We start from the raw sequence: 18,984 nt of genomic DNA, 5'->3' as shown, positions 1-18,984 counted from the left end.
ACAAAGAAATTTTCTTGTATACAATTAAATGAAACAGAGAAAAGCAGTAAATAAATACCTAAACCAGAGATAGTCTGACTACAGGATGTTTGACATTTATGCTTAAAAATCAATTTTAATAATTGGTTACCAACACAGTTGGTGATTCTCTGTAGATTAGATTATCTTTTCAGCTTCAGTTACAGATGTGCATGTTGCAAGAAGCTGCACTGATTTAAGATTTCATACTTTGTGGTCCATTGCTTGTATCCTGGAAACTATATTTCTTAGAACTGCAAAAAATAATCAGCATTTAAACAATGCCAATTTAAAATAAATAATTTAACTGGAAAAAAATGAAGATTTTTCATAAGACTGGCAATGAAATTATATCAAGTTCAAATAACATTTTGGACATTTTTGTGGTAGCCCAAATGCATCTTGCCCTCATTTTGATTCCTATTTACTGTTGTGAATAAAAGACACTTTGTGTCCATGGAATAGCTGCTCTTGAAAAAGAATCGTTCAATAAGTAAATAAGTGTGTTTTTTGCTTGAATTAAAAATCTTGGTTTGACTGCTCTAAAAATGTAAAAATGGTGTGACACAAATCACATAAACAAGACACATATCATAAATTTACTAGTTTGCATATAGAGGGCAAAGAGGCGATTAAATATGTGAGACAGATACTGGACAAAGGCTCCAGGTTGTGTGAGTCACTGCAACTGCAGTAAAATGTCCTTTCACACCACCATCTGTTCTTTACCACTTGCCACAAAACCTGCACCTAAATGCCAGAAAACATTCTTTGCTTTGTCTCATTGTGGTTTTTCAAATCCCCACAAATACCTCATCAATTGGCTAGGCTGGCTTTTGTAGGACAACTTTTTATTTTATATTTTTGAAAAGCTCTTTTAATAGTCAGATGTGATAGGAAGCAGCACCGTTTGTTGTTGAAATGAACTGTGAACTAAAGATTCTCTTTCTTATTGGTTCTCTTTTGTAAAGTCAAGTTTATGTGCACTGATTTCCATCTGCAAAGAATCAAACTTTGTGTAAGCGGGAGGAGGGAGCAACCTTTTTCTATCCCTTTATAGACATAAAATAAATGAAACTCAGAGTCATTTAATGATGGCTTTTCCCTTTTTAATGCCGTATATACTAAAAGGTTTTGGCCAAGGCCAGGCTGTGGAGCCTGTTCTCCGAACAATATAGACAATAAATAAAAATCCTGCCTCCATCTGTGGAAGTTGTACAACACAATGAGAAAAGTACATGTTTTTACCCTTGTGAATTGCTCTGTGCTCTATTTATACGGTGAGGTTAATTCAAAGCAGCAACTTCAATTTATCGGAGTTCATCAAAGCATCTGAAAGTACTCCATCTCATTCTTTTTATTTCCTTTATGAAGGAAATGGGGTGACACACAGAAAAGAGATCCTCAGTGGTGTGCTTGTGCTGCAGGCGTAAGAGCAAAGGACTGGTGCTTGTTGTTGACATTAAGAATGCATTTACACTGCATCCCATCCGCAGGCTAGACAAGGAGCATCTGTCAAATGGTGGCAGACAGGTTTCAGTGTTGCGGGTTACCAAATTAGCCCACAGTGTATCTGTGGTTCTACTGTTGTACTAGAACCGACAGAAATATAAAGAAAAATAAAAAACTGATTTATGGCAATTTTTGGGAAAATAAACCTGCTATTTTGACAGCTAGTTTTCAAGCTGCGTATACTAGAACGGAAATGAGTGAGCGTGATGTTATAGTTGACACATAATCCTACTGGAAGAACCATTCATTAACCATAGGTAGCATTTTTACTCCTCTTTTCTGATCCATGTTTTGTTTTGTGCCGTCTCTGTTATTCTCATCTGAGTCATTTGTCCTATGGCTAGTTCCTGTCTCTTCCATGCCTGTTAGGACTGAAGGGTGGTGGGAGGCCACATCGGCACCTTCACAGAAACAGAACACTGTATGAAATTGTTACAGCTGAGCCGAAAATATTTATATGTACACTCGCGGCCCGCATGGACTCCACAGCGCTCTGATGGTGTCCTGTAGTATCAGGCACCAAGACATGCAGCGGATCCTGTCATTCCTGGAAGCTGTGAGTTGGAGCAGCCGCTGTCCCCCAGTACCCTGATGCCAGTTCATAAATTGTCCCTCCTCGAACCACTACTGAGCGGGATCAGCCCTCAAGTCATTTCAGAGATGCTCCGACCCATTTTTCTGGCCATAAAGATTCAGCTCTTGTCAAAGTCGTTCAAAGGTTTCTACACCTCTTTTTTTGTTTGTTTTTTTTGTTTTTTTTGTTTTTTTGTTTTAGGGACTGTTTAACCCTCCAAACCCCAAGCAGTTTCTAGGTGTTTTTACGCATTGGTCTCACTTTTCACTGCAATAATAAGTCCTCATCTATGGAAACACCATCTATGGTATGAATCATAAAAATTTTAGTTGAATTCTAAGTGTCTAGAGGTGTGAATGACACTGGAGGCAAAAGGCGCCTCTACATACTATGGACATTTTATTACTTACACTACTGTTCAAAAGTTTGGGATCACCTAGAAATAAAGATAAAGATAAAGTTCTTTATTTCTCCCCACTCCAGGGGAAATTTACATTGTTACAGCAGCTTTATTTACAATATATACAAGGGTGAAAAAAATTTTTAACCGAAAAAATAAAAATAAAAATAAAGTTTAAAAGTGCAGAGATGTGCAGTGCAAGAATGTCCTTATTTTTGAAAAAAATACATTTTTTTCAATGAAGGTAACATAAAATGAATGATAAATCCAGTCTAGACATAGTTAATGTTGTAAATGACTATTGTAGCTGGAAACAGCTGATTTTTAATGGAATATCTCCATAGAGGTACAGAGGAACATTTCCAGCAACCATCACTCCTGTGTTCTAATGCTACATTGTGTTAGCTAATGGTGTTGAAAGGCTCATTGATGATTAGAAAACCCTTGTGCAATTATGTTAGCACACGAATAGAAGTGTGCGTTTTCATGGAAAACATGAAATTGCCTGGGTGACCCCAAACTTTTGTACGGTAGTGTACATTTTTAATCTGTCTCCATACGTATCTCCTATGTGCTCTGTGTAAACACAGCTTGCAGTTCAGTCGAAAACCTCTTCAATTTTTGTCTGCTGGTCGCCAAGGAAGACATTTCTTTTTTTTGTTTGTTTATACAAAAACTGGTTTATTATTTACAGAAACTGTGTTCAACGTTCAAAAATACATCTTATAATAGTGATCTATAACCTTTTTCACACCATGGACCACTTTCAAGCAAGACAGTTCTGCGGTTCGGTCATCGTGCAAATAACAAATAATAATCTTTTTTTTAGTTTTTTTTTAACTTTAAAAAAATGTCCTATTACTTTTTATTGCTAAATAGTATTTACTTCTTACTTGCTTTTGTCTCAGCCTCTCCCTCTTTTCAGAGAACGGGAAGACGATCTAGTCATTTTTCAAAATACAACACCAATACGTTTTTATTATTTCTGTGCGGTTGGGAACTGCTGCCTTAGAATATATCTAAAGTATCTTGGATATACACTAACACATACAAAACCCACAGCAAGATGTGTTTTACGACTGCTCTTACAGTTGCTTCCTGATATCTCTACTGCTTATTCTTTGTTGGTAGTCTCTTTGCTAAACCAAGCTAACGACTGCTGGCTTAATATTTAACAGACATACAGTATGTGTGAGTGGTATCGATCATCTCGTCTAACTCTTAGTAATAAAGCACATATTTCCAGAAATGTCCAAGTAAATGGACACACTGTTCTGTATTGTATCGTTCCAGCTGCTTTACCGGTGTCAGTTAGGATGGACGCAACTGGAGAGTCCCAGTGGGCGAGTGGTTAAGACGTGGACCATATTCTGTACTGTGTAGGCTTGTTTCTGACCTTCGTTCCTTTTCTCCCTCTCTCCCCTTGTTTGCTTTCATCTCTCAATTATTGCAAAAACAAAATGCCACAAAAATTCTTCAAAAGGATGGATAAAATTAAGGTTGCCCCATAATTTAGTCGGTAGACATTACGTGTGTTATCGTTATTTTAGCTGCAGTTTCAGCACTGACGTATCGTGAACTTAAGTTTGTTTGATTTACAGCAGCACAACTTTACAGTGTTTGGTCCACCTGCAGATGTTTTCGTGGCTGGTTGTGTCAGCAGTGAATGATGAGTATGGTTTTGTGTGCCTGTGTGTGTGTTCCAGACTCAGAAAAGGATGATGGCGAGCCGGGAAATGGGATTGCCCAGTGGAGACTAAACGAACAGCTCTTCCCCTGTCCCGTCTGTGGCAAGGTGTTCGGTAGACAGCAGACCCTTTCCAGACACCTGTCGCTACACACAGGTAAATAACCACACACACAATTACATTATTAGCGTCTGCACACAACACTGCTACACATCTGCATGTACAGTCTCTTTGTCAATGTATAGATATTAGGTGTTGGGTTTGTACATGTGTGCTAGTGCTGCCCACAGTCAATAAATAATGTTGACTAGACTAGATTACCCTTCCTTTAAAGAGATTACTACCATGATTAGTCTCACTGGGAAAACTGCCCGTCTAATTACCCAGCTAGAAGGATGCCTCACACAGTATCTAGACACACACACATACACACACACCAGTAATTCCGATGCTGCTACGATTGGCTCGCTCTTTCACATTCTCTCTAACACTCGACAACATGGGAGACTTCCTCACTCCCCTGTGTCCTGATTACACTGTGTTTTCAAACTTGGCCCCACTTTGCTCCCAATTGATCCATCCTACCCCATCGCTGTCTTCCACAATCCCTCTCTCAGTCCTTATTAGCAAAAAAAAAAAAAAAGAAAGAAAAAATGAATGATTTTCCGTCCTATGCGATTTTATTTCAAGCAAATTTCAGTCTGGATTAGAAATTAATGCAGCCTACTTGGGATAACAGACCAATCGCTGAGTGCACAAATGGAGACTTGTGTACAAAATGCCCCCACACAATTGGACATGCTCTCACATTCTGCGCGCACACACACTACACGACACACACACACACCATCTGAGAGTGTTGGCTGTGAACAGCTTGGCCACACCACAGAGAGCAGAAGCAGGGGCATATGTCAGTGTGATGGTCTTTTTGGTTTCCCCGGCGACATAAAGGTTGCCTGGCTTCATGTCCTTGGGGCAAATGGGGTGTGTGTGTATGTGCATGTGTGTGTGAGAGAGAGAGAGAGAGAGAGAGAGAGAGAGAGTGCATGTGTGTTGTTATGCTAATTTGTTTTTGGATGAAAGAAAATGTGTTTTTGTGTAGATTATATAGCACTCAAAATTATGGGAGATTATATTATACGCTTCATGTTTTTAACCATCTCGCGGCATCTGCAGGAATATCTGGACGCTTTTCTGAAAAGTTAATTTTGTCTGACATCTCAAGATGTTTTTGGGGGGTCAGATTTACAGTTTGGGTCAGGCGAAGGTGAGGCATGGTTAGGCAAGAGGTAATTAGGTTTAAGCTCACTTTAAAGGCTCCCAGGCTGAGCCCAACTTAATGAAATATCATCTGTGGTAATATTTACAGTAACCCGGGGTTCTTTGTGTCTGTGTGTGTTCTGTTGCAGAAGAGAGGAAGTACAAGTGTCACCTGTGTCCTTATGCAGCCAAGTGCAGGGCTAACCTCAATCAGCACCTGACCATCCACTCTGTCAAGCTGGTCAACACAGATGCTGAGCAGATCGTCAGCGCTGTTACAGCCGACTCTGCTGAGCGCAAGAACTGCCCTTACTACTACAGGTAGAGATAACAGACCCAGCACACCCCCCACATCTTCTTACGGAGTCTCCAGACAGTAACAGAGATACAACTGGACCTGATGAAGGCATTTTTTTCATTTGCTACCTATTCATTATTTAATTAATTGCCCTCCCACTGCTCTGTTTTCTTTGTATTTTGTGAGTCAACTATCTGAATAGTTCGACAAACTAGTAAAAGCGCCTTCCTGCTCGCAGTTAAGATGAGATGATAGATTCCATTTTATTTTGAACATCAGGCAAAAGACAGTAAGTAGCTTTGCGTAAAGACTGGAATCAGGTGGAAACGGCAAAAAAAAACAACAAAACAAGCCTATCAGCAACTCTACAGATAATTACCACCGTATCTCATCCTTAATGCATAAAAACACAAATTGTAAAAATGTCCATCAGGTTTTGTGACTTTACGGATTCTCCACTGATTTTAGAGAACCCTTGGTGAGATTTCTATCTGTGGGTAGTTCAGTTTTTAAACTTGTCGCAGAGCAGAGCCGTTTCCTTCTGCTTCCACTTTTTTATGTTAAGCTCAGCTAATCATCTCCTGGCTGTCGCTTCGTATTTTTAGCGCACAGACACAACTGTTCTCAATCTCCTCATCTAAGTCCCGGCGAAAAAAGCAAATAAGAAGATTTCACAAATGTTACTTTACACTTTAATGTGGCTAATGATTAGAAAATGGGTCAGTCTCACCATTTCTGAACTACAGAGGGAGGTTATTTTCAATAATCTTTAGCACATTGAAAGGAATGCAGCTACACCATACCATCTAACAATTTATGCAGGCAAAAATATAACACTAAAGCTGACTGTCTCCCTCCTCTCATTCTCACCATCTTCCTCCTTTTTCCTCTCTGTTCTCTGTCCAGCTGCCATGTGTGTGGTTTCCAGACGGAGCTGAACGCCCAGTTTGTCAGCCACATGTCGCTCCATGTGGACAAGGAGCAGTGGATGTTCTCACTCTGCTGCAGCGTCTGCGACTACGTCTGCATGGAGGAGAACGACATGAAGAACCACATCAGTACTGGACATGCAGGTAAAGAGGGCCTGATTTTGATTGAAGTGCACCGGTTCAAGATGAATTAAATAATCTTTTGTTTGGTCGGACATAACTCTATTGTGCTGTTTTCTCAGTAAAGTGGTTTGTTTAGTTTATAAAATAGCAAACAGTTGAGAAAAGGCTCATCAGAATTTCAGTTTTTTTTGCCAGTGTGTAATCTAAACATGCAGAATTTACTATTACTTATTAAGAAAAGCAGCAGATCCTCACAACTGACAAGCTGAGACACAAGATAATGTTTACCTTTTTTTCTAAAAACATCTCTTTTCTTTTTGTCGACAAATGAGGTAATTGACTAATAATTTCAGCTTTCATCTTACTGTCCGGTTTTTTGGTGAAGGATTCTCAAAAATCTCCCGGATAGTAGCAAAATACACGATTCGACTCCTGCAAAAAATGATTTATGGAGCTATTTTCAAAATTACTCTAACATGTAAGAGTGGGTGGCAGTTTACACATTGTGGCTCTTGTTCGCAGCTCAGAATAGAAATACAGTGCAGTATTTGTACAGTGACACATTTTCTATTGTTTTTGCTTCATCCTCCAACACATGGGCTATAAATTTAAACAGTGAGTGAGGTTAAAGAGCGGACTTTCAGCTTCAAAGGTTTCAAGAATCATCAGTAATCATCTGCGGTTTCTACTCTGCTTAACTGATTTGTATTTAAACATCTTTAAACCGAAGCTAAAGCATTTTATCCTTGTAGTCAGTGTTTTATTTAAGATGACAAGTAATTATTGTTTTTGTTATCAATGAATCCACTAGTTATTTTGAAGATTAATCAATGAATTGTTATAAAATTAAAAACCGCAGAGCCCAATTTGACAGATTTAGTTTATTTTGTTGGCAACAGAAAAAGAAAATAATTGGAAAGAATAGGAGTTGTCATTATGCTTTAAAAAATGACTTAAACAAATAATTGGGTATCAGAATGATTGCCAGTTAATTTTCTGTTCATCAACTAATCATTTCAGCTTCTGCTTCACTTCAAATCTGTGTGATCACAGAGCCAACACAACCTAAACTGTGTCACTGTTTCAACATTTACGGAGCTTTTTTACTTTATATTAAAGCAAATCAGCGTGCACTGTTTGAAGTACAGACATCATGATGTAGTACTACATACGCACACAGTTCAGAGGACACAAAAGAGAGACGAGCAGCAGAACTGGGTTTCACAAACAAGCCTCCTCCAATCGACCTTCTTTGGACTTTGCTGCCGGTCTGAACCCCCGGTGGTCGATATGAGTGTTTTTGTCTAAAACAGCTTTGTCCAGTTTATTGCTGACGTTTTGCTCTTCCACTGTTCCTCAGTGTGTGTGTGAGCACACCGGCTTCTTGTGTGTACGTGTGGGTGGGTGGGTGGGATTGTCCGGCCCAGACAGCTGAGGGGTCTTTCAGAGGCCACAGTGGCCTTGTTTATCTGAGAAGGTTGGCCCTTATCGTGCCTGAGGGGAAAAAATCAATAGGCCTTGGGTCCTTTGGAGACGAGCTGGGTTTACGATGCGACTGTGGCCATCTTTTAAGTCTTTCTGCCCGGCTTGGCATTTATCTCAGTCTCGCACAAGATGGACACCACCACCGAACATACAAACATAGAGGGGAATGTACCCTAAACTCCACAGACACACATCTTATTTTGTTTGTGTGAAGATTTTAATAATTTGCCACAGTCCAGCTCTGTTTGGTAAAACTTTAGGTGTTAGAGTGGTCAAAGCACAACTTCAGAGGCAGGCCTGACAGACTGTAAAAGGCTAGTTCACCGGTCAACCGTGTGGACACACCCAGGCCAGAGATGGCAGAGCCCAGCAGGTGTCATAGTTCAAGCTGACCCTGTGTGAAGTCTGGACTCTGCAGGGGGGAAAAGGCTGGTTGGGTGCCTTTCTCAGTAGGAAAGGGGTGAGAGTTTGCTTCTTTATTTCTGTTCATAAATGTTGCTAGACAGTGGTAAAAGAGAAAATGGAATATTTCTTTAGTTAAGGTACGTTTTAAGGTCGAGTCCCTTCGGCTCAGACCAGCGTATTGTTTCCCCTTTCTTTATATCCTTTGACATTAGCCTTTGGGATTTAGTAAGAGAAGGCCAGTAGATGATGAACACTGCAGTAAAGGAGATAAAACTACCTAAAGCCAGTTTACTACTGTATTCAAACTGCTGCTGTGAATGACTCTCGTGTATTTACAGTTGATTGAAGGCAATTAATCTTTCATTACTTTAAAAGTCCTCATGTGAAAAAGCATGTGCACCCCATGTGTACATTCCTCTGTGTTTGTGCACCTGTATTAAAAAGATAGGTCAACCATTTCAGCATCCGTGCAGGCTTTTCTCTCATTCACTCCCTCCAGAGTGAATGCCCTTTGTTGAGTTGTGCCCTGAGATGCTCCCGCCATCTTAACTCCTTCGGCCATGACCTGAGCTTCTCACCCCTCCCTGCTGCCCCCTCCCCTTCTAATTCCCTCTCTCTTCGCAGTGAATTGCAGACTTAGAGAAGGGGATCAATAAAAGCACACTGCATCTTGATTGGACTGGCAGCAGGGCCTCGGTCGGAGCACAGGACGATGGAGGCTGCCTGCTTTCATTCTGTTTGTGTGAATGTAGATACCAGTGGGGATTGAGAAAGGGCTTTTTTGCATGAAGCAAATCCCATGATTTGTGCACATTTTATCGGCATCTTTGTTTTAGGGTGTTTCCTGTCATTACGTTTTGATCATAATAGTAACATTTATTACCTGTTGTACCCTCTGCCCGCTCGTGTCCAGGTCTGAACTCCAGAAGTCCCCTCAGCGAGACCAAGAGCACCTCATCGTCGCTCTCAGCCCTCAGCGATTCACTGAACAGCTCGGAGGGTGGAGACCTCACCCACGGTAACGAGGAACTCAAGAGCCTGCTGGCACCGCCCTCCTCCGCAGGCAGCCAGTCCAGCTCCGGAAGCCACTCGGGATCGGGAACTGAGGACAAGTCTGACAAAGGCAAGGAACTGTGGGAAATGTTGCAAGCAGATACTCTTCATCACTTTAAAGCCGCTGAAAACAGCTTCCAATCTGAAATGTTTCTCCACAACATTAAATATTCATGATTAAATAAGCAAGAATCAAAGTTTAAAAAACATGTTTAGGTATTATTTATTAATAGTTTGACTCTGAAAAACCCAGCAGATCTGCTCTAGAGGGACTGTGTTGATGTGAATTGGTCACATTTGGATTACTGTGGCCAAACAGCCCGCCAAAATTCAGCAGAAATGGATTAAAATGTTGCTGAATAGTAATTGTTTGATCACCTTTTCCAGACCAATTTCAAGCTTGTTAGAAGAGCACAACGGAAAACAAATGCACAATGTGAAATGTAATGTGAAAAGCCAAGCCAGGTCTAACTTTTGGCAGAAATGTTTGTGTTCATATGTGACACCATTCTTCCGTTTTCAGGAGCTTTAGAGCCATTGAGCCTGTCTCCACTGTAATTACACTTGTCCTTTGGAGGTCTATTAAGACTAAACTCTTTGGTCAGGAAGGTGTTCTCTGGGCAATAAAATGATGCATTGCTACCTAACTCATTGTGTCCTTCAAAAATACACCCATTTATTCACAACAGCTGCAGAACAGCTGCAGAACGTTGCAAACGAGTTCTGATGTGACAGCATTACATGTTAACTTCATTCATTTAATTGTGTTTGTGTGTGGCCTAATCCCGGCTGTTCTGAATTATTTTTCTTCTTCCATTAGGTAACTTAATGGGGCACTCTGCCAATTTTACATATGAAGATTAGTTTACTAGTCATGAGGAGCACCACTCAGCCTGTGCATAAAATTAGATGATGTTTTCTGTGGCTCTGAAGGGGCTTTTGTAAAGTCTAAGAAAATATACAGTGATGATGTTATTGGGGTTATCTGGGGGTTTGGCTTGGAGACCACATGTAGAATAGAAAGTTTTTGTTACCAGCTGTAGTGTGAAGTTGTGGTGATGTGGTCATTTACCAGTCAGGAGGATCTTAACAAAATACCTGGTTTTGTAATGAGAATCGCAGAATCTCATGTTTTTAGATCTTGAGCCCAGTTCTAGACTCAGGATGTCTCAGCCCCCGCTGCATCTATTTTGACCGTAACAGGGTTTTTTTTCTTTCTCTTCTGAGCCACTCCACTGTATAGAAGTGCAGTACTACAGCTCTGGAGTGTTCTTTAAACGGAGCCAAAGATGGGAATCTTGCTTGTATTGTATTTATCCGAATGGCAGTTATTAAACCTGACTGTGTCTAAGCTCTCTCTGACTGTTACAGCAGGTGGGCTCCCATTGAAATTTCAGTCTGGTTTATTCTTAAACTGTTTCAGGCCACAACCAGAGGCACATTAACAGAATGATCAGATTTTTAAAATGGACCCGGTCATAACTCCCCCTTCTCCTGCTCTTTCTGCTCTCTCCAGGTTTTGAATGTGTCTTCTGCAATTTTGTGTGCAAGACACGAAGCATGTACGAGCGGCACCTCCAGATCCACCTCATCACACGAATGTTTGAGTGCGACGTTTGCCACAAGTTCCTCAAGACGCCCGAGCAGCTGCTGGAGCACAAGAAGTGCCACACCGTCCCCTCCGGAGGGCTCAAGTAAGGAAAGCAAGTACACACAGAGGTTCCTAACTCCGCCCGTCCTTCCCCTCCCTCACCTTCTCACACATACAGAGCACACACATTCACAGATCCATGCTAGGGGTGTGCTAGTTTCAGAATATTTCAATTTCACCTCAGTTCAGTCAAAAAAAAAAGCTGAAGTTTTCAGATGGAACAATGCCAAATGATAATGATGAGCCACTTAACTAGTTACAGGCATCTCTCAGTAGTTCAAATTATTATTTTACATGCACCAGTTCACTTTGTGTTCCTAAAATGCTGCATGTAGACTAACTTAAAGGATAAAGAAAGGTGCATAACTGTATATAGATCCAGCTAGCTTGAACTGATTGTAACGGCTGCACATACGGCACCTGTAAACTTTGATTTATGAGACAGAAGCACAGATACATGGTCTATTTGAAGATTATTTTGGCCAGGCGGCTTTAGTCAGTTAACCTCACTTAAATGTTCATTATCTGCGGCCAGCAAATGAAATGATACAAGCTGTAGTTTTGCTCGACAGTCTCTCTTGGCAAGTGTAACTTGTTCGACAGTGGTCTGTGGTCTGCAGTGGCTGTTCTGAACAGAAGGGAGAGTGGAAAGGATATGGAAATGGGCTTCCCCTCAGGGTCTGTTGTTCCACTGCCCACAGCTAACAGCTATGCCAAAGAAAAATATCTGATGAAAACCTGCAATCCAGAAAGCTCTATTTTTACCCCCCCAAATACAGACACTTAATATACTGTACTGTTGATTATATAGAATTTGTTGGCACACCCCTGGAAGATAATCAAGAGCGTAAATGTACTCCATAAGCCCAAATGTCTGATCAGTCACATCTACAGTATGACAGAAACACTCACTCTAAATACATGTTTGCTAAACCTAATGCATGTTTTCAGGATTCACAGCTATACACAGCATGCATTTTGTAAAGACTGATCCCAACATGTCCACATCTCCACACATTTAAATATATAAACCCACATATTGATTGTCGTTATTTTTTTTACGTATTCTGATAAGGCAGCTATGTTTTGCTCATATTGACTGTTTATGCAGCTCTAGTCTCCTCACATGCTTCCCTCTCCATCTCCATACTCCAGTCCCACGGGAGCCTTTGTTGTACTGTGACACGTTTTTTGTACCATTTTAGGCCCGTCGAGCTAACATAAAGCCCATCTGCTGACCTCAACACACCACACGGTGACCATGTTTCTGTGTGATTGTACCCTAATCTTAATCATTTACTTTAGTTTTAGTGTGGCAGTTAACAGCAGCTGGGATTTTAAAAAAAAAAAAAAAAAAAAAAAAAAAACAAGCTTCTATACATGAGAATAGTTGTCAAAAATAAGTGAAGCCATGTTTTTGTTTTTCAGTCGTTCACATAACTCCAGTCTGTGCATGTGCGGAACCATCGACTATCATTATGATTGCCACCTCATCTTGTCATAAACAAAGATCTGTGTTCCACATGTTTTTTCTGTGCAGCCATCAGTGCAGTTAGCATGTCCTCAACATTGCTACATGTCTGGAAATGGTAGCGTTTCACTCAGTGAAAACAGGAAGCTGCCAACAAGTTACACTGACTTCTTTTTATCAATAGAAAAACCTGTAGACAGCAGAACACAAATACACGAGAAGCCCCTTCATAGCGCAAAGAACTTCACATAGCATCTTTTAGTCACTAACTGGAGGACCTGCTGCTAGCTTTAGTGCGAGTGAATAAATATAAAAGAGTTTTTTTGTAATCGTTTTAAATGTTTTTTCTGTCTGGTGTAAATGTTTCCGAAGCCAGATTGATTTGTTTAACTCAGATTCCAAAGAGAAAGAATCCGGTGGTAGATATTTTAGATTCTTTTTGTATTCAGTGGAGGAAAAAGAGAAGAACCCTTCTTTTGGTGTTGTTAATATTAAAATTTACCTGCTTCAACTCAGTTTCTTTGCTGTACTGTTAATACCTGCACATGTGGGTTCTACTTTAAATTCCGCCAGGTTTACACAGTCTCTTAATTTATGTAAACCACACTTACGTTCACTATTCAAAGCAGGCAGAATTTAGCAGGTGTAGAAAAAGTTAAAGAGCTTAAAGGGAAAATTGGTTTTCAGTTGCCTGCATTTTCTGACCCCCAAGACCAGATACATTTTTTTCCCCCCAGACTAGTGTGTCCATGTGTTTGCACTTGAGCATTGTAAAGTGTTTCTGTATATGTAGGAGTGTGTAGAAAGGGAGAGAGGGCCTTGACCATTTCGAGGTTTTTCTGAGGTGATTCTGTTCTGCAGGGTTTGTGAAGCGCTTTGGGGCCCAGAGCAGATGAAAGGTGCTATTTAAATGTAAGTGCCACTCCATTCCTTCATTTCCCTTCATGTCCTACTGCTCCAATCTTTTCTCCAGCCTGTCACCCCCCCTCCTCCCTCACACACACACACACACACACACACACACACACACACACACACACACACACACACACACACACACACACACACACACACACACACACACACACACACACACACACACACACACATACCTGATCGCCACAATTCTTCCACCATTAAACTGCCACACATACCACCCTGAGCACACAGAACTGTACATTACACACTGTTTTTCTTTTTCTGTCCTTCTCCTCTTCATCACTTTGTGTTCTGAAATATCAAAGTGTGTTACATGGTTGTGTATGTACATTTTCCTTTCAACTGTCACTTTCGCTTTTTGTGTGTCGTGTCCTCCCTCCCTCCCTCCCTCCCTCCCTCCCTCTTTCCTTTCCTTGTGTTGCATTAACCAGGTGCCCTTTTTGCATCTACTCCACCAATCGTCCAGCGGCCATGGAGTGCCACCTTAAGACGCACTGTAAGATGGAGTACCGCTGCCGCATCTGCCAGGGACTGTGGCCCGACCAGGCCTCACTGGAGGCCCACATGCGCGGGCACCGCCTGGGCAACCACTACAAGTGTGAGCAGTGTGGCTACTTGTCCAAGACGGCCAATAAGCTGATCGAGCACGTGCGTGTGCACACGGGCGAGCGGCCCTTCCACTGCGACCGCTGCTCTTATAGCTGCAAGCGCAAGGACAACCTCAACCTGCACAAGAAGCTGAAGCACGCGCCGCGCCAGACTTTCGGCTGCCAAGAGTGCCCTTTCACCACCACACACCCCTTTGTCTTCAGCCGCCACCTCAAGAAACACCCGAGTGGAGGAATGGGGGGGCTGGACGGAGGAGGAGGAGAAGAAGAGGAGGAAGACGAGGAGGCGGGAGGGGAGGAGCTGCCACTAGAGGGAACGTCACCCGGGGGCTCATCGTTGCAGAAGAGCCAGGAGAGCTTCCTCTTCAGTGGAGGAGGCAGCAGCGGAGGGAGCGGCAGCAACAGCCCTCTCATGAGCCTAACAGCATCTCAGGCGCTCCAGTCGGTCGCTCTGTCGCTCACACTGGGCAAGTCCCACCAGCTGGACCCCAGCAGCCCTCTGCACTGCCTGGTCAGCGTGAACGGCGGCGACGCCACGAGAAACCCCGGCGGCGTGAGCAGCGGCAGCCCCTCCCTCTTCCTTCCCTCCTCCCGCCACATGTTGGAGCAGTACAGGAACTGCGACCGGGCCCACCTGATCCCCCTCACCACCCTGTTCACCCACAACAGCCGTTTCACATTCCACTCGCACCTCCACTCCAGATGGCGGCCGGCCACATCTCCTCTCCTCTTCTCCTCCAACTCGGCGTCCCCCTCCTGCTCTTCCCCCTCACCCTCCTCCCACAAACACTCCTTCCTGGCCTACCTGGGACTGATGGAGAGGGCCAAGACTGTCTGACCTCGCCCACCCCCTCTCCTCCCCCTCTCCTCCCCCTCTCCGCACTCTTTCCCTCACTCCTCAGACGGTGGTGTGAATGACACTTGACCACTGCAGTGGGAGAAGTCTTTTCCAATCAGACCAGCAAAATAAGCTGGACCAGGCAAACATATTGAAGAAAAGGAAAAAAAAAACATTTATAAGAGATAAAGGCTGTACATGCTAAAATGCATTTATATCAAAAAGCTGCTTTTCTTATCAGTTCTATCAATTGAATTATTACTACTTCAAGTACTACTATCTATTACCTTTTTTCTGTTTTTAAACGTCTGAATGACCTGGACCCAGTTGCATTATCTGATGAAACTAACGTATCTCAGTTTTATAGATATTTTTCTTTAGACGTTTGACGAGATAAAAAGACGAAACAAAACTTGCAAGTGCTATATTTTAGTGCATTTTTGTCTATTGCTATTATGCATCGAAATAGCATGCCTGTTTCTGTGTTTCAACTAGCTTTGACGTCATTAGGAAGCTAAATTCGAGATATCCTGAAGTGTTAGCGGTGCAATGTGGACAGAACCAATGAAACGGAATGCTTTTCATTGAAAAAGGCACTTTTCCAAAGCAACGCCTCAAACCACGCACTTACTTATTTATCAGTCTTGTACATAGTTTTGTAGCCCTTCCCATCTTTTTGATTTCTGTTCATTTTTTGTATAATGGTGAAACCGTGTTATGCGTAGCTGCTGACTGATATCACTTCTGTCTCAGAATAAATGTTTTTTTTAATGGGTTATTAGTTAATTTCAATTTTTTTAAGCTCACAAAACAATAAATAAGCTGTGATAATGTAAATATAGAAAATATTCAATCTGACCTATCATGTAAAGAAACATAAATTTATTCTAATGTAATTTGCGACTGCATTTGCACTGACGGATGAATTAGCAGCGAAGTCATCAAAGGTGCGACGAGATGGAGACATTGATTAATTATTTCTGAGACCAGGTTGATATCAGCACAGCGTTATATGCAGAACTATGTATCACGCACCTATACATAGAAGAGATATATGAGATAACTGTTTTGTGGAGGTGACCAGCTCTGGGTTAGTGAGCTATCCACAGCCAGGGTCACCACAGGCCGATTCAATGGTGCTTTTTGGAGCTTTTTGTAATTTTTGTGTACAAAAAAGAAAAAAAACTGTTCCAAAATGACTTGAATGAATGTATTTTTGTTTATGTACATGAAAAAGAGGCGACGCAGAAGTGCGAACTAGGACGTCTTCTGCGTTGGTTAAGACGGGAAAGTTAGTGTGTTTGGTGGCCTTTCTGTGTCTTTTTTTCTTTTCATTTTATTCGTCTTTCATTTTTGTTTGTTTTTACTTTTTTACTGAGCCTTTTACATTGTAATAAACATTTTCTACTAACATTCACAGACACCCGTTTTGAGGGGAAAAAAAGCTCCTGTAGGTGCGATGATGAAGCAAAGCCATTCATCTGTACAGCGTTGTGTTCGATGGCACAGGCTTCTGTTAGGCCGGCAGACATGGTACTGCTTTTTGTCCCACCCCCCCTCCCTACCCTCCTGTCAAACCTTTTGAGTTTTAATTGCACTTACTGTAGTTACACTTCAAGCCAAAAGCACTTAAAACTTTTATTTTCCTTTTTTTTTTTTTTAAAGTGCAAACTTAGATCCACCAAGTTACCATAATGTGGAGTAAGCAGTAGTTGCTGGAAATGACTCAATCGACACCCCTTAGTTTCACATTTAGACATTTGTAGTGGTGCAAAGGGGTCTGCCTCTGTGAAATCAGAGAAAGTAAATGAATACAAATTGCATGAATTAGACAGTAGAGGTCAAGCTCCCCCTGGGAACTAAAGGTCCCAGGCTAAATTGTGATCGCCAATTTTGCACAGTGCTGCACTTTTTGATTATGAGAATATGTATTTATCTGTAAAATGCTCAAAAAGAGAAGTTGCGAGATAGGGCAGCATAGTACAAGCATTTTATTTTTTAAAAAGCTTTACCCGTTTATTGATTGCGCTTGTGTTCCGAAGTGGTCTTCAAGCCAAAATCCCTTATTTGTAAAGGGGTTGTGTTTTTATTTTCCTTATTGTTTCCATTTATCTTATTTACATGTGCATTTTCTTAAAATGAACTATTGTTGTTGTTTGTTTTTTTTCTACTTTAATCATGTTGGAAAAAAACAAATGTTGATTGGACAGAGAACATGAATTATCAAGACCAAAATGTAACTCGCCGCAGGACGTGATGTTAGGATTGAATCCGTCACGTCCTGCTCTGGAGCGAAGCCTTGATTTTCTCCCCCCTCTCTTTTACACTGCTGTTTGTTTGTTCCTTTTTTTTGCTCGGTAAACGTCTGGCATTCTGTCTCTGGAGTGAAAGGAGCATCCCTCCAACACACACACACACAGACACACACTCATCCTTGTACTATCTACGTTATCTTTTATACTCTAGTGCCACTTGGTGGAAGGAAACCACCTGAGACTTCTGAGAATGAGTCAAACTAATTGTCAGGGTCCGATAGAAAAAAGAGAGATAAAAAAAAAGAAGAATGTGTCCACTCTTGACACCTTTTTAAAATGTCTGCCTTTTAATACAGCATAATCATGAATGGCTGCACTTCTTTCTGCCCCCCTTAGTTTGAGTGTAATGTTTAAAAAGGCAACAGGGCTCCTTTTGAAAACCAGTATTCTTAAGCACTTATTCTATTTATTTTTGCCCAACTGTAAGCAGCACAGTGACCTTTTTTTTTTTTTTTTTAAAGCTTGGCTACCTTTTCAGCACTTCAGAGTATGCATGACATTGTCCTCTCTCTAGTTCTTTAGCACTTAATTGTGTTTAAAACTAACTCCCTCGGTTGCATTTAACTAGCATCACACTGCACTGTCTCGGTTAGCTTTAAGTTTGGCTGTATTTTGTGATTAGAAAAGGCTCAACTATCTTAACTTTTGGCACTCGGTAAAGATTGGTATGTGCTGTACAAAGCTTTTTTTTTTAATTACTCCATTGTTAAGGCTGTACAGGGTTGTGACGATAACTGGTAAATAGATCATTTGTACTTTTTTGGTTTTGTATTTGTTTTCTTTGTTTGGCATTATTTTATGTTCTACTTGCCAGATCTAAATGTAACAGGATTTGAAAGTAAAGCTTACATCAGATATTACATCTGTTGTCTGTCTTTTCTCTGTCATTTCATTTACATGTCTGGTTCCTCTTTTCCCCAACAACAGTTTTGATGATCAACTAATTCTTAAGTTGTTTAATTGAGCAAAAGTATCAGTTATTCTTTTTCTTTTTTTGGTTCTAGCCAATCTGTATGTCATTTCATATTATTAAATTAACAATATTTTGGGGGGTTGGATTGTTGGCCTGGCATAACATTTGAAGACATAGCTGCAGGTCTGTTAATGAACACAGGAAGGATGAACAGTTTCAATGCAAGGGATGCACATGCACAAACATGCACACAAAGCCAGACCAGCTACCAAAACTTAGAAAAGATGGGTTGAAATTACAAAATACACAGAGAGTGTTACTTCATTCTCTGCTAAGAATGCGACTGTATCGTTACACAGCAGATAATCATTCGCTGCTATAAAATGTATTTTCTGTTTAAAATCTTGCATATTACACCTTTAAGTGCTAAACACAGCTTTGCTATAATAAAGTATGGATAATAAGATGAAGCATTAAGCAAAGTTCATTCTTGAAGAAAATAAA

The 18,984-nt window shown here is 41.1% G+C and overlaps 1 protein-coding gene across 3 annotated transcripts in view; it reads left to right on the top strand.

Moving 5' to 3' along the window:
• The window catches only part of znf827 (zinc finger protein 827), a 71,780-nt gene extending 53,353 nt beyond the window's left edge, over nucleotides 1-18,427 (top strand). Inside the window, exons 9-15 of one of the 3 annotated variants that reach the window (XM_055009871.1) lie at nucleotides 4,211-4,348; nucleotides 5,602-5,773; nucleotides 6,657-6,823; nucleotides 9,606-9,815; nucleotides 11,262-11,439; nucleotides 13,729-13,779; nucleotides 14,273-14,410. In XM_055009871.1, the coding sequence (XP_054865846.1) occupies nucleotides 4,211-4,348; nucleotides 5,602-5,773; nucleotides 6,657-6,823; nucleotides 9,606-9,815; nucleotides 11,262-11,439; nucleotides 13,729-13,777 (914 nt within the window). In that variant the 3' untranslated portion in view covers nucleotides 13,778-13,779; nucleotides 14,273-14,410. Of the gene's footprint in view, nucleotides 1-4,210; nucleotides 4,349-5,601; nucleotides 5,774-6,656; nucleotides 6,824-9,605; nucleotides 9,816-11,261; nucleotides 11,440-13,728; nucleotides 13,780-14,237 lie in introns of all 3 variants that reach the window. The other 2 variants (XM_055009870.1, XM_023262238.3) reach the window with 2 other exon arrangements.
• Nucleotides 18,428-18,984: the final 557 nt, after the last annotated feature.

Source organism: Amphiprion ocellaris, chromosome 4 (genome assembly GCF_022539595.1).
Source record: "Amphiprion ocellaris isolate individual 3 ecotype Okinawa chromosome 4, ASM2253959v1, whole genome shotgun sequence".
Taxonomy (NCBI): domain Eukaryota; kingdom Metazoa; phylum Chordata; class Actinopteri; family Pomacentridae; genus Amphiprion; species Amphiprion ocellaris.
Note: the sequence above shows the minus strand (reverse complement) of the source record. Positions and strands in the feature narration are given on the sequence as shown.